The sequence below is a fragment of the Caretta caretta genome, chromosome 11, assembly GCF_965140235.1.
Source record: "Caretta caretta isolate rCarCar2 chromosome 11, rCarCar1.hap1, whole genome shotgun sequence".
NCBI lineage: Eukaryota > Metazoa > Chordata > Testudines > Cheloniidae > Caretta > Caretta caretta.
This window is the reverse complement of record NC_134216.1, coordinates 45,246,488-45,260,267: the sequence shown is the minus strand read 5'-3', so window position 1 is coordinate 45,260,267 and position 13,780 is coordinate 45,246,488. Positions and strand designations below refer to the sequence as shown.

Genomic DNA, 13,780 nt, shown 5'->3' with positions numbered 1-13,780 from the left:
TCTCCTGCTGTGTTTTAGTTAAAATATTGTTTGTACTGATGGGATCTTTCTTTCTTTCTGCTACAGTTCCTGCTAAGATTCACTTGCCCAAAAATCTTGAAGGTATGGGAGCTGTTCACGCTCTCCGAGGTGAAGTGGTCAGCATCAAGATTCCATTCAGTGGCAAGCCGGATCCAGTGATCACATGGCAGAAAGGACAAGATCTCATTGATAACAATGGACACTACCAAGTTATTGTTACAAGATCATTCACCTCTCTAGTTTTTCCAAATGGTGTGGACAGAAAAGATGCAGGTTTCTACATTGTTTGTGCTAAAAATAGATTTGGCATTGATCAAAAAACAGTTGAATTAGATGTGGCTGATGTACCTGATCCACCAAGGGGTCTGAAAGTAAGTGACATTTCAAGGGATTCAGTTAACTTGATCTGGACTGCTCCAGCAGCTGATGGTGGAAGCAGAGTCACAAACTACATCATTGAGAAACGTGCTACTACAGCAGAGAGATGGATTCGTGTTGCACAAGCTCGTGATACCCGATACACTGTGGTAAACCTATTTGGCAAGACAAGCTACCAGTTCCGTGTAATTGCAGAAAATAAATTTGGGCAAAGTCAGCCTTCTGAACCTACAGAGCCAATTATAACACAGGAAGATAAGACAAGAATGCTGAACTATGATGAAGAAGTTGATGAGACCAGAGAAGTCACCACAGTTAAAGCATCTCACTCTTCCACAAAGGAACTCTATGATAAATATATGATTGCTGAAGAGCTTGGGCGTGGGCATTTTGGAATTGTTCACCGCTGTGTTGAAACAGTTTCCAAGAAGACCTTCCTGGCCAAATTTGTTAAAGTAAAGGGAGCTGACCAAGTTTCAGTAAAGAAAGAGATTTCCATCCTAAACATTGCTAGGCATAGAAATATCTTGTATCTTCACGAATCATTTGAAAGCCTAGAAGAATTAGTCATGATCTTTGAGTTCATATCTGGAGTTGACATCTTTGAAAGAATTAGTACAACCTCATTTGAACTGAGTGAAAGAGAAATAGTAAACTATGTACATCAGGTCTGTGAAGCACTTGAATTCTTACACAGTCATAACATTGGACATTTTGATATCAGGCCAGAGAATATCATTTACTTCACAAGAAGAAGCTCCACAATTAAAATTATTGAGTTTGGTCAGGCTAGACAGCTGAAGCCTGGTGACAACTTCAGACTTCAGTTTACTTCTCCTGAATATTATGGACCTGAAGTACATCAACATGATGTGGTCAGCACAGCTACTGATATGTGGTCACTTGGTGCCCTGGTATATATACTTCTAAGTGGTATTAATCCTTTCATTGCTGAAACAAACCAACAGACTATTGAAAATATCATCAGTGCTGAATACAACTTTGATGATGAAGCATTCAAAGATATAAGCATTGAGGCCATGGACTTTGTTGATCGCCTACTAGTAAAGGAAAGGAAAGGTCGTATGACTGCAGCAGAAGCACTTAGTCATCCGTGGCTGAAACAGAGGACGGAAAAGATAAGCACTAAAGTCATCAAAACATTAAGACATAGGCGGTACTACCAGACCCTGGTGAAGAAAGAGTGGAATATGGTTGTGTCAGTAGCTCGCATTTCCTGTGGTGGTGCAATTAGATCTCAGAAAGGGGTTACAGTTGCCAAAGTAAAAGTTGCATCAATTGACATTGGCCCCATTTCTGGGCAGATAATGCATGCTGTTGTAGAAGAAGGAGGGCATGCCAAATACACATGTAAGATTGAAAATTACGATCAGTCCACACAAGTGACTTGGTACTTTGGTATCAGGCAACTGGAGAACAATGGGAAGTATGAAATCAGCTACCAGGAAGGAGTGGCAACCATGTATGTCAAAGACATTACTAAATCAGATGATGGTACCTATAGATGCAAGGTAGTAAATGACTATGGTGAAGATAGTTCCTATGCAGAACTATTTGTGAAAGGTGTGAGAGAAGTTTCTGAGTATTATAGATACAGAACAGTTAAGAAAGTGAAACGCCGAGTGGATACTATGAGACTTCTAGAGAGGCCACCAGAATTTACTCTGCCTCTGTATAACCACACTGCCTATGTTGATGAAAATGTCAGGTTTGGAGTAACTATAACTGTCCACCCAGAACCTCGAGTAACATGGTTCAAATCAGGTCAGAAAATCAAACCAGGTGATGACGATAGGAAGTATACTTTTGAATCAGACAAAGGTCTTTATCAACTTACCATCCATAAACTTACTGAGGACGATGATGCTGAGTATAGTGTTTTGGCACGCAACAAATATGGTGAAGACAGTTGCAAAGCTAAGCTGACTGTAATTCCACACCCACCTCCAGCAGACACCACATTAAGACCGATGTTCAAAAGACTATTAGCAAATGCAGAGTGCCAAGAAGGCCAAAGTGTGTGCTTTGAGATAAGAATATCTGGTGTACCAAAACCAACATTGAAATGGGAGAAAGATGGTCAACCTCTGTCATGTGGTCCCAACATTGAAGTTGTTTATGAAGGCTTGGACTATTATGCTTTGCACATCAGAGATACTTTACCAGAAGACAGTGGTTATTATAGAGTTACTGCTACAAACAGTGCTGGATCTGCAAGTTGTCAGGCTTACCTGAAAGTAGAACGCTTGACATATGTCAAGCACGAGTACAAGACAGAAGAAGAGCGGGAAAAGCATGTACAAAAACAAATTGACAAGACACTAAGAATGGCAGAAATCCTTTCTGGGACTGAAACTGTTCCACTAACACAAGCTGCACAGGAAGCTCTAAGAGAAGCTGCCACGCTGTATAAGCCAGCGGTGAGTACTAAGACTGTTAAAGGTGTATATGAAATTCAGAAGGAAGAAATAAAGGAAGAAAGGAGACTTCGCATGCCGTACGAGATACCAGAGCCTCGCAGGCATGTACGCACTGCTCTTGAAGAAGATCAGACAATTAAACAGTTTGTGCCTATGTCAGATATGAAGTGGTACAAGAAGCTGCGAGACCAGTATGAAATGCCAGGAAAACTGGACAGAATTGTTCAGAAACGGCCAAAGCGCATTCGCCTGTCTAGATGGGAACAGTTCTATGTGATGCCACTCCCACGCATTTCTGATCAGTATAAACCTAAATGGCGCATACCAAAGCTGTCACAAGATGACCTTGAAACTGTGAGACCAGCACGCCGTCGAACACCATCTCCTGATTATGAGCTTTATTACAGACCAAGAAGGCGATCACTCAGTGACCTATCAGATGAGGAATTACTCCTACCTATTGATGACTATTTAGCCATGAAGAGAATTGAAGAGGAAAGACTGCGTCTTGAAGAAGAACTTGAGTTAGGCTTTTCTGCTTCACCACCAAGCAGAAGCCCTCCACGTTTTGAGCTGTCTGCCCTTCGTTATTCTTCAGCAGGGGAGCAGATCAGTACAGAGGAAGCCAGAAAAAGAGAGCTGAGGTACTCAACCTATCACATCCCATCTAAAGCTGAAACTGGAGCAAGTTATGCAGAACTTCGTCAACGCCATGACAGGGCTGTCTATAGGCCACCAAAGCAAAGACAGAGAATAATGGATGAAAGAGAGGATGAAGAATTGCTTCGTCCAGTTATCACAACTCAGCGACTCTCTGAATACAAGAGCGAGCTTGAGCGTATGGCACAGGAGGAAGAGAGCAGAGTGAGGAGGAGACAGAGAGAAATAACGGAGATTACATCAGAAGAAGAAGAAGAAATAAAAATGGTGGAACGTGTTCACAGGGAATTTTCACCACCCTCAAGGCTATTAAGGAGGAGAAGATCTCTTTCTCCAACTTATATTGAATTAATGCGCCCAGTATCTGAATTAATTCGGCCCCATTCACGGCCTGCAGAAGAAACTGAAAGGAGATCCCCTACCCCAGAGAGAACTCGGCCACGCTCACCAAGCCCGGTGACTAGTGAAAGATCACTCTCTCGATTCGAAAGGATGGCCAGATTTGATATCTTCTCCAGGTATGACTCCATAAAAGCTGCTTTGAAAACTCAGAAAACAATGGAAAGGAAATACGAAGTTCTGACTCAGCAGCCTTTCACTTTGGACCACACCCCTCGCATCACTCTGAGAATGCGCTCTCATCGTGTGCCATGCAATCATAATACCAGGTTCATTCTGAACGTCCAGTCGAAACCAACAGCTGAAGTGAAATGGTACCATAATGGTATTGAAATCCAAGAGAGCAGTAAGATACATTTCACTAATACCAGTGGTGTGTTAACCTTGGAGATTCTTGACTGCCATATTGATGACAGTGGAACATATCGTGTTGTATGCACAAACTACAAAGGAGAATGTTCTGACTATGCGACATTAGATGTTACGGGAGGAGATTATACTACCTACTCTTCCCAGCGCAGAGATGAGGAAGTACCAAGACCAGTTTTTCCTGACTTGACAAAGACAGAGGCTTATGCTGTTTCCTCTTTTAAGAAAACATCTGCAATAGAGGCTAGTTCTTCAGTAAGAGAGGTCAAATCAGAAATGACAGAGACTAGAGAATCACTCTCGTCATACGAACGCTATGCTTCTGCTGAAAAGAAAATCACTGCAGCTGAAGAAAAATCATTGGAGGAAAGGGCTTCACTCAAGAAGTTTAAGACCACTCTTCCAGCAACAATATTAACAAAACCACGATCCATCACTGTCTCTGAAGGGGAAACTGCAAGATTTTCTTGTGATATTGATGGTGAACCAACACCAACAGTAACATGGTTACGTGCAGGTCAAGCCATTGTTTCTTCCAGGCGCTTCCAAGTTACACGAACACAATACAAATCTACTTTTGAGATTTCTTCTGTCCAGACATCAGATGAAGGAAGTTACATTTTGGTGGTAGAAAACTCTGAAGGAAGACAGGAAGCACACTTTACTTTGACTGTACAAAGTGCAAGGGTTCCTGAAAAAGCAATTACATCACCCCCAAAAGTCAAATCTCCTGAGCTTCGTGTGAAGTCTCCAGAGCCAGTTAAATCACCTAAACGTGTAAAATCCCCTGAACCACCTACTGCTCATGCAAAAGCTAAATCAGCAGCAGAAGGCAGGACAACTCCAGTGGAGAAAGTGCAGTTACCAACTGTTGCTCCTCCCAGGATAACTCAGCAGCTGAAAGTGGAAGCGTGTGGAGATAAGGTAAGGTTTTCCTGTGCAGCTGAAAGCAGTATCTTAAGTGTCAGAGAAGTATCCTGGTATAAAGATGGCAACAAACTGAAAGAAGACAGCCATTTCATGTTTCATTATTCAGCAGATGGCACCTATGAACTCAAAATCCATAACCTTACAGAGTCTGATCAAGGTGCATATACCTGTGAAATCACTGGGGAAGGTGGTGTATCTAAAACTAACTTCCAATTTGTTGGCCAAGTTTTTAAAAGTATCCATTCCCAAGTGTCAAGCATGACTGAAAAGTCTAAATCAGTTGAGAAAGAGGCTGAGGCACTTAAAATTTCTACCCAGAAGAAATCAGCAGTGATAACTCAAGAAAAAGCAGTGGTCCAAGAAGAAATTGTTAAAAAGTCAGTAGTTTCTGAAGAAGCCAAAAGATCACATGCAGAAATTAAAGCTTCCTCCACTAAAATGACTGTGTCTGATGGTCAGAAAGTTACTGTGAAAGCTAACATTGATGGTGCAACTGAAGTGAAATGGGTGCTGAATGGAATAGAGCTACCTAACTCAGAAGATTACAGATATGGTGTATCTGGAAGTGATCACACTCTAACCATCAAAAAAGCTAGTCATAAAGATGAAGGAATACTTACCTGTGAAGGTAAAACTGACGAAGGCATTGTCAGATGCCAGTTTGATATGACCTTTTCTCCTGAGCGCTCAAATGCACCAGCCTTCATCACACAGCCCAAATCTCAAAACATTGATGAAGGACAAGATGTATTGTTGACTTGTGAAATCTCTGGGGATCCTTCTCCTGAAATTGAGTGGTTTAAGAATAACCAACCTGTAAGTAATCGCTTACATATTAGCTTTAAAAATTGCATTAAAAATTCTTGTTAAAGTTGATCATAATCAAAAATCTTTTTTTGCCCCTCAGATTGCTATGTCATCCAAAATCAATGTAAGTCGCTCCAATACCATATATTCTCTTAATATTCAAAATGCTGCAGTGAGTGACAGTGGAAAATACACAGTCAAAGCTAAAAATTACCATGGACAATGCTCTGCTACAGCATCCCTGACTGTACTCAGTAAGTTTGTTGTTTAATTCTTATTGTTTTGAATGACTAGAACTCTCGCCTGGTAGAATTAGATGCAACAAAATCTGTAGAGTGGTGCTGATTTACACATTTTAACACATTTCTATTTTTGTTATACAAAGTACAATATAATTTATATTTTACAAATATGAGGGATCTTTTATGCTATTTGAATACCTATTTAAGTGTGTTCAGTTTCCTACCAGATGAGTGTCAATAGCAAGCAGTGAACATTCTTAACTGTGATCTTGCCATTACCCTCTGGGTGCCTGTGATCACTGTTTCATCGAACATCAAAGTAGTTCATTTTAAAAAAGTGTATTACTCTACCATTAAAAATGTATTGAACTGCCAGCAAAAGAATTTAGTTCAAGTATTAGCAATTCAAGAATATCTTGATTCCTGGAATCAAGGGGTTATTGTATTTTTGCTGCTGATGTATGTTTGTGCTTATGTTAAAGAGAAAGCAGCTGTGATATTTACTACTTGTTAGATGACTACAGAACAATTCACTTAACCAGAGGTCAAACAAAGAGAAATTATAAAACAGTATTTAAAAGTACCTGAAAATGTTTCAGAATTTCTACTGATATGAACTAGGCAAATGCATAATCTCTTGCTCTATGATTCTAGTGATAAATCTGACAAGAAACGCTTTCGGATGATATGTCTTAAAATTGGCAAGTAAGAGCTGCAGCTAGAGACTGAAGGAATAGCAAGGAGTTCCCATAGCTCTTCTTAGGTACATTTTGGGTGGCGTTTTCTGGTTAGTCTGAAAAGGAATCAAAAACCAAATCAAAATACCCACTGCCAGAAAAAAATACTAAACTTCTTTAAAAAGCAGCAGAATTATATCTCTGGCCGCAGCTGTAATTTTCCTTTCTTCATACATGTCATAGGCTAATAAAATGTCTGCTTCCTGTTTCATTATATAAATTATTATTAGTGATTTAGCCATGATTTGATCAAGTAGTTGGCAACATTTTTATGGTCCATTGAAGTTTTCCTTTCTCCCTTACTCTTTTCTCCCTTCTGTGAAGTCAACATAGGATCACATTACTTGACCAGTTAAGGAGATGACATAGCTTTTTCCTTTTATGTTTGCTCTGCTCCACAGCTCTAATTGAAGAACCTCCAAAAGAGGTAGTATTGAGGACAAGTGGTGATGCAAGCATGCAGGAAAGTTTCTCTTCTCAGTCATTTCAAATGTCTGCTTCTAAACAAGAGGCTTCGTTCAGCAGTAGTAGCATGACCGAAATGAAATTCGCAAGCATGTCTGCCCAAAGCATGGCCTCTTCCATGAAAGAATCCTTTGTAGAGATGAGCTCCAGCCGTATTATGGGAAAATCTAGTCTGACACAACTGGAGAGTTCAGCTAGTAGAATGATTCAATCCGGTTTGAGAGGTGAGCAATAGAATTACTGGTAGAATTAGAATATCAAATACCCGGGAGTACTACTTAGAATACCTCTGCTGCAGGGAGATAGTTCTTAATGAAAATAACTAACTTGAAACTTACTTTCCCATTTTGCAAAGGAGTACCACCCAAAATTGAAGCTCTTCCATCTGATATCAGCATTGATGAAGGAAAGGTTCTCACAGTATCCTGTGCCTTTTCGGGTGAACCGGCTCCTGAAGTAACATGGTACTGCAAAGGGGAAAAAATTACTAGTCAGGAACAGCAAGGCAGATTTCATATTGAAACTAGTGAAGATCTAACCACTCTTATCATCATGGATGTCCAGAAGAATGATGGCGGACTTTATACACTGAATTTAGGAAATGAATTCGGTACTGATTCTGCCACTGTGAATATTAATATTCGATCAGTTTAGAGGGCTTATCTGTTTTATTTACACTTGACTTTTTACAAGTGTCATATAGACTAAAATATCTGATCTGTAAATAGGAAAAACATATTTTTGTACCTACCTGAATGAGACAAAGTTCAAAGATATACATTGACTTATAGTTATTATTTGACCTATGAATTTTAAACATTTTTCAATGACATGTACATACTGTATATAGCCGAAGTTAACGGTTATGGAGTTTTGTACCATTTATTTTACGACTTTTAAAATGTAATTTTTGGAACTAACGGTTGGTAGGAGAAAGTTTCTAAGGAAACGAATACCCTGCTCAACATTTAACTAATTTTTGTGCCTCAACACAGTGTTGATGTCTAAGAATGCCTCAACAGGTAGAGAGGCTCCCTGTTGAAGACTGCATACACCTAAGAAATGATACTGTGCATTGTACTTATACGTGCACGAATATATATGTTGAATCAGAAGTGTAAGGCATTGGTGATGTTTGCATCTACCCTCCTGTAATCAGCACTTTAATGTTTTACATTGACTCTGATTGTCACGCTAATTTTTATTTCCGGACTGACTTACAATATTTTGAGCAAAGTGCAAGCGGCCAGCACTTTGTTCACTCACTGTTTGAGTGCTGTTTCTGGCATATTGACTACCTGAATAGCTTTTAAGAAGTAACATCACCTGGCCATTCCCTCCTTCAACGAAGTTGTTTAGGTACTCAAGTGCAGCAGCAGTACAGCCTCTCGGAGGTTCCGAGGTGCAATGATTGTGAGCTTGTGTGGTAGTATTAGAAATCTATTACGTATTGTAATTGCCAAGCAACTAAGCACTGAACCACAGTTTTAAAAAAAATCCAAAGAACTGTTGCTAAGACCACAATAGTGCCCTCACCTTCAATTTGATTTAGTTCTCTTAACATAGTAGTCAATTTTATTGTTAGCTGTATTTGTTGAACCTCCTTGAGATAGTATTGTTCATTTGAAATAAAGCATGCTACCTGCACTTTACAATGTGTGATTTCTTGTCATTTGGTCTTTACAGTTAAACCCCAGAAATAGATTTAAAGGAGAGGAAACAAACAATTCAGATTCTTCTCTCTTTCTGATCATAGCCCACTTTCCTTCATTATTATACCCATCCCCTCCCAGCACACACACATCTTTTAACAGAGAAGGAGGAGGGGAGATTGGTGAGATCAAGGCTGCAGATTCCAAGGCCAGAAGGGACCATTGTGATCAACTAGTCTGACCTCCTTTATAACACAGGCTACAGAACTTCCCCAAAATAATTCCTAGAGCGTATCTTCATAAAAAAAAAATCCACCATGACCTTTGGTAAATTATTCCAGTGGTTAATTACTCTCACTGCTAGAAATTTACACCTTATTTCCAGACTGAATTTGTCTACCTTCAGGTTCCAGCCACTGGATCATGTTATACCTTTCTCTGCTAAATTGAAGAGCCCCTTATTAAATACATTTTCCTCAAGTCACCCTTCTCTTTATTAAGATAAATAAATTATATTTGCTACTGGTGCAACTGCTCGACTAATGTGGCCTGTGCTGGTGTCCACAATTCAAGAGGGATGTTGATAAAGGAAGTTCAGAGGAGAACTAGGGAATAATTAAAGGATTAAAAAAACATGCCTTATAGGCACTTAAGGCACACAGAGGTAAAATAACTGCTCTGCTTTTAGTCCAGATTCCCGTTTATGCCTCTCTAGGATCACATTAGTGCTTTTGGCGACAGTGGGCACTCATGTTCAGCTGATTATCCACCATGCCCCTCCAAAATCTTTTTCAATCATTGCTTCCCAGGACAGAGTCCCCCAGTGTGGCCGGCCTGCTTTGTTCCTCTCTAAACACACCTTGTTTATCTGCTAGGGTAGGATGAGGTAAACCGCTACAGGCGGGAAGGGCTTTCTTCAGTGCATTTGGTTTCCAAATTTATTTAGCCAATTATATGATTATGACAGAGACCAGGAGAAGCCACATCTTACACTGTCACAGTAGCAGCTTTCAGGGCCTTGCAGCCGCCTTATTTTGGGGAGGAAAAAGATTACGGCTGCAGGAATGGGGGAGGAGGGGTTCCTTAATATAACTTGAACAGTGGTATTCACACAGGCATTCCTGTCTTTCAGGACTCTCAGCCACAACACCAATGCCTGGTTCCCAGGGAACACCTAAGCCTCAAGCATTGACTCTAGTTAGCCGCATGAAGGTAGAGAGCAAATGCACCTTCTGTTTGCAACAGCCTCCCCGTGTGTCAAAGAAGATACGTTGCTCATAAACTAAGTAAAAACTGGGCAACAATGCCACCTGGTGGCTCGCAGCATCGCATGTTCATTTAGCCCAGGGGTGGTCACTCTGAGCCAGACTTTACCAATGGTCAAATACTCCTCCACCCCTCTGCTCCCAGTGTCTCCCACCCACCAGCAGTTTCATGGCGTGCAGGAGGCTCAGGGTAGGAGGCAGAGTTGGGGACAGGGCCTGTGGCAAAGGTGTGAGCACCCCCCCATTGGAAAGTTGTCGCCTGTAGCTCCAGCCCCGGAGCCTATACCGCATAGTCACTTCGGAAGAGCCGCACGTGGCACCAGAGCCGCAGGTTGGCCACCCCGTCATCCCTACAGCAACTAAAATATAGAACGGGCCATACTAAGGCAACCCAAGTAGGTCACACAGGGTGTGAAAAATCCAACCAAACCCCGACCCCTGCAGTGCTACATTGCCAGAGCTCTGTCTTGACATGTAAAGCGCTTCGCCCCAGCTCCCAGATAAAGTGCTACCTGCTGGTAGAAGCACTCACATACAGCCCCCAAAATGGAGAGTTATAGCTAGGGCTCCATAGGACCCTCCTCTAGTGCTTGCTTTCCATGAGGTGCCCTGAGAGCTGTGCTAGCTGGCTCTGGGGCCACTAATTTAACAAGCAGTGGGCGAGGCGAAAGACCTGGCATCAATTGAAAATTAGGCCTCTTAGCGAGCTGTCCATCACATCGGGGGGGTGGGGGGGGGGCGTGGGCTGACATACTATGCCCACCTCCCATTTTGCAAGGTGGCCCTATTTTCAGTAAACAAACTGTGAAGGACTGGGCCCGGGGGGGGGGGGTCACAAGGAAGTGTTTTGCTGCGTGAAGAGAGAAACTTTCAGTGAGAAGAACAATACAGTAAACAGAAGGGTGGGAGAAATTTTATATAAAACGCCTTTTTTTCATGCGCCTCGTCCCATCATTAAAGTCGCGTTTTGCCCTATTGGTTTCATTCATCCAATCGCAATCCAGCAAAAACCCTCATTCGAGTCCAGCCTCCCTGCACTCAACGCAGATCACAGCTTCCCCCACCATCTCCGTGTCCTCCATCTAAAGCCTTATATACCCCACTAAAGCTGTTTATTCTGTCTCCCTAACCACAGCTCAGGCCTACCCTCTGCAGGGCTGGTTCGTCTCCCCTTCCCCCCCCCACACCCCAATTTAAACTCACACACCAGCCCAACTCAGAAAACCTAGCCCTAGGCTCCGAATTTGTCCCGCATATTTTCTACTCATTGTCAGCAGACCTAGCACTCACCCTTTAGGCCGAGAGCAGCCGATGACTCAGGAGAAGCAGCATAGGCATAGTTTGATGTCTACATTTGAGGGCGGAGCAAGCAGAAGTGTCTTTTTGGGGGCCCTGGGCACAAAGAACATTTCCCCCCCCCCATGCCTCCCCTTCTCCCAAAGCCCCCCCCGCCCCCGAGCCGGCCAGAAGTCAGGCGTGGTAAGAGCTTCCCAGGGAGCTGGGGCTGTTGTAGGGAACCTTGGACCCCCGGGTAGTGCACCCTTGGGGGCAGGGACATGGAGGGCCGCGCTTGGGCACCCTTTCCCCCAACACTCAGGGAAGATGGGGGGGGGCCCTGGGCAGCTCTAATCAACCGCTGGCGAGGGCAGTGGTCCCCAAACTGTAGCACATACCCCCCTAGGGGCAGCACGGGAGAATGCAGTGGGGCCAGGGCTGGTCAGGGCAGGGGCCCGACCTTCTGATTTCTGTGCATTTGTTCGTGTCAACTGATCGCCAGGTGGCAAGAGCAAATGGGACATATGCTCAGTTTTGCCAAATAGAGGAGGAGGGGGCTTGGGGCAGCTTTGCACCGTTGGAGGGGAGACAGCATTTGGGACAGCTCGGTGCTGGGGTGGGGGTGGCGCGCTTTGGCCAGTTCCATGTGGAGGGACAGGCAAGGAAAAGGGAGAGGGGCTCAGGCCAGCTGCCAACAGGGTGGGAGGGAAGGGAGAGGAGCTCAGGCACCTGCTCACCTAGCTTTGCCCCGGGGAGGGCAGGGGAATATACTCTCTCTGCCACAGCTCCATCTTCCCCTGGCTGGGAGCTGCAGACCCTTCTGCCCGTGGTTGCTGGAATGCTCCCCCCAACGCCTGCAGAGGCTTGACTGCTGTGGAAGGATCCTCCACTGCCAGTGGGGGCTGAGCTGCTATGGTGCCCCAGTGTCACTAAGGTTTCTGGACATCACACGTTCTGTGCTTCCTCAAGCCGCCAATTTAAAGGGCCTGGGGCTCCCGGCAGCAGCTGGAGTCCCGCTGCTGGAGCCCCCAGGTAGCAGAGGCAGTCGGGAGCCCAGGGCTTGGGCAGCGATTTAAAGGGTCTGGGATTCCGGTGCGGTAGTGGTGGCTGGGAGCCCGGGGCTCTTTAAAATCACTGCTGGAGTCCCCAGCTGCCACCACTAGCCCGGGGGCTCCAGCAGCAGGGCTCAGACAGCGATGTAAAGGGCCCAGGGCAGTAGCAGTGGCCAGAGCCCTGGGCCCTTTACATCGCTGTCCCAGGCCACCGCTGCTTCTCTCGGGGCTCCAGGAGGAGGGCTCGGGTGGCGATTTAAAGGGCGCAGGGATCTGGCCGCTGCTGGGAGCCCTGGGACCTTTAAATCACCGCTGGAGCCCTGCTGCCAGAGCCCTGGGGTAGTGGTGGTGGCTGGGGGGGGTCCTGTGGAAATTTAAAGGGCTCAAGATACTGCTGCAGCAACTAGAGCCCTGGGCCCTTTAAATTGCCCCCATGCTCCGGGGCGCCCAGCCGCCTTCGCAGCTGGTAGCTCCAACAGAGATTTAAAGGGCCCCGGGCTCCCAGCCACCACTACCGCAGCTGGAGCCCCAGGTCCTTTAAATCTTGATTTACAGGGCCTGGGGATTTAAAGCCCTCCCCGTTCCCATTGAGGCCCCGCCTCCTGCTCAGGACTCCAGCCTACAGGTAAGTCCTTGTTAGCCGACGACCAAGGATGTTTGGTGAGGTGCCAGCTATGCCCGTTTATACCATCCGTGACTTTAACCGCTAGGACGCACTGTCCCTTCGCGGCGGGCAGCCCGGGCTAGGCTGACGGATGCCCCAAGGTCCTAACCACCCGTGACTTTAACTGCTAGAGCTCAGAGCTCCTTCGCAGCGGGCAGTCAATACTGACTGACAGGTGCCCCAATGGCAGCACTAAGAGCCTCTCCACACCCGTGACTTTAACTGCTAGAGCTCAGAGCTCCTTCGCAGCGGGCAGCCAGGATTGACTGACAGGTGCCCCAAGAGTTTGCCCCGTGGAGGCGGCACAACTCAACGCTAGGCTCTTAGTACTCTCACCTAATGGCCAGGCTTTAGAGCCAAAACGGCTGAGGTTCTTTAATTGTGATGGCTGCTTTACAGTAAACCAGAGAAAACAAGTCAGGC

At 44.6% G+C, this 13,780-nt stretch overlaps 1 protein-coding gene across 1 annotated transcript in view; it reads left to right on the top strand.

Moving 5' to 3' along the window:
• TTN (titin) overlaps positions 1-9,104 on the top strand; it is a 311,267-nt gene extending 302,163 nt beyond the window's left edge. The window contains exons 320-323 of the mRNA XM_075117654.1: positions 67-6,014; positions 6,106-6,259; positions 7,386-7,673; positions 7,805-9,104. Coding sequence (XP_074973755.1) covers positions 67-6,014; positions 6,106-6,259; positions 7,386-7,673; positions 7,805-8,103 — 6,689 coding nt within the window. The 3' untranslated portion in view covers positions 8,104-9,104. The remainder of the gene's footprint in view (positions 1-66; positions 6,015-6,105; positions 6,260-7,385; positions 7,674-7,804) is intronic.
• The last annotated feature ends 4,676 nt before the right edge of the window (positions 9,105-13,780 follow it).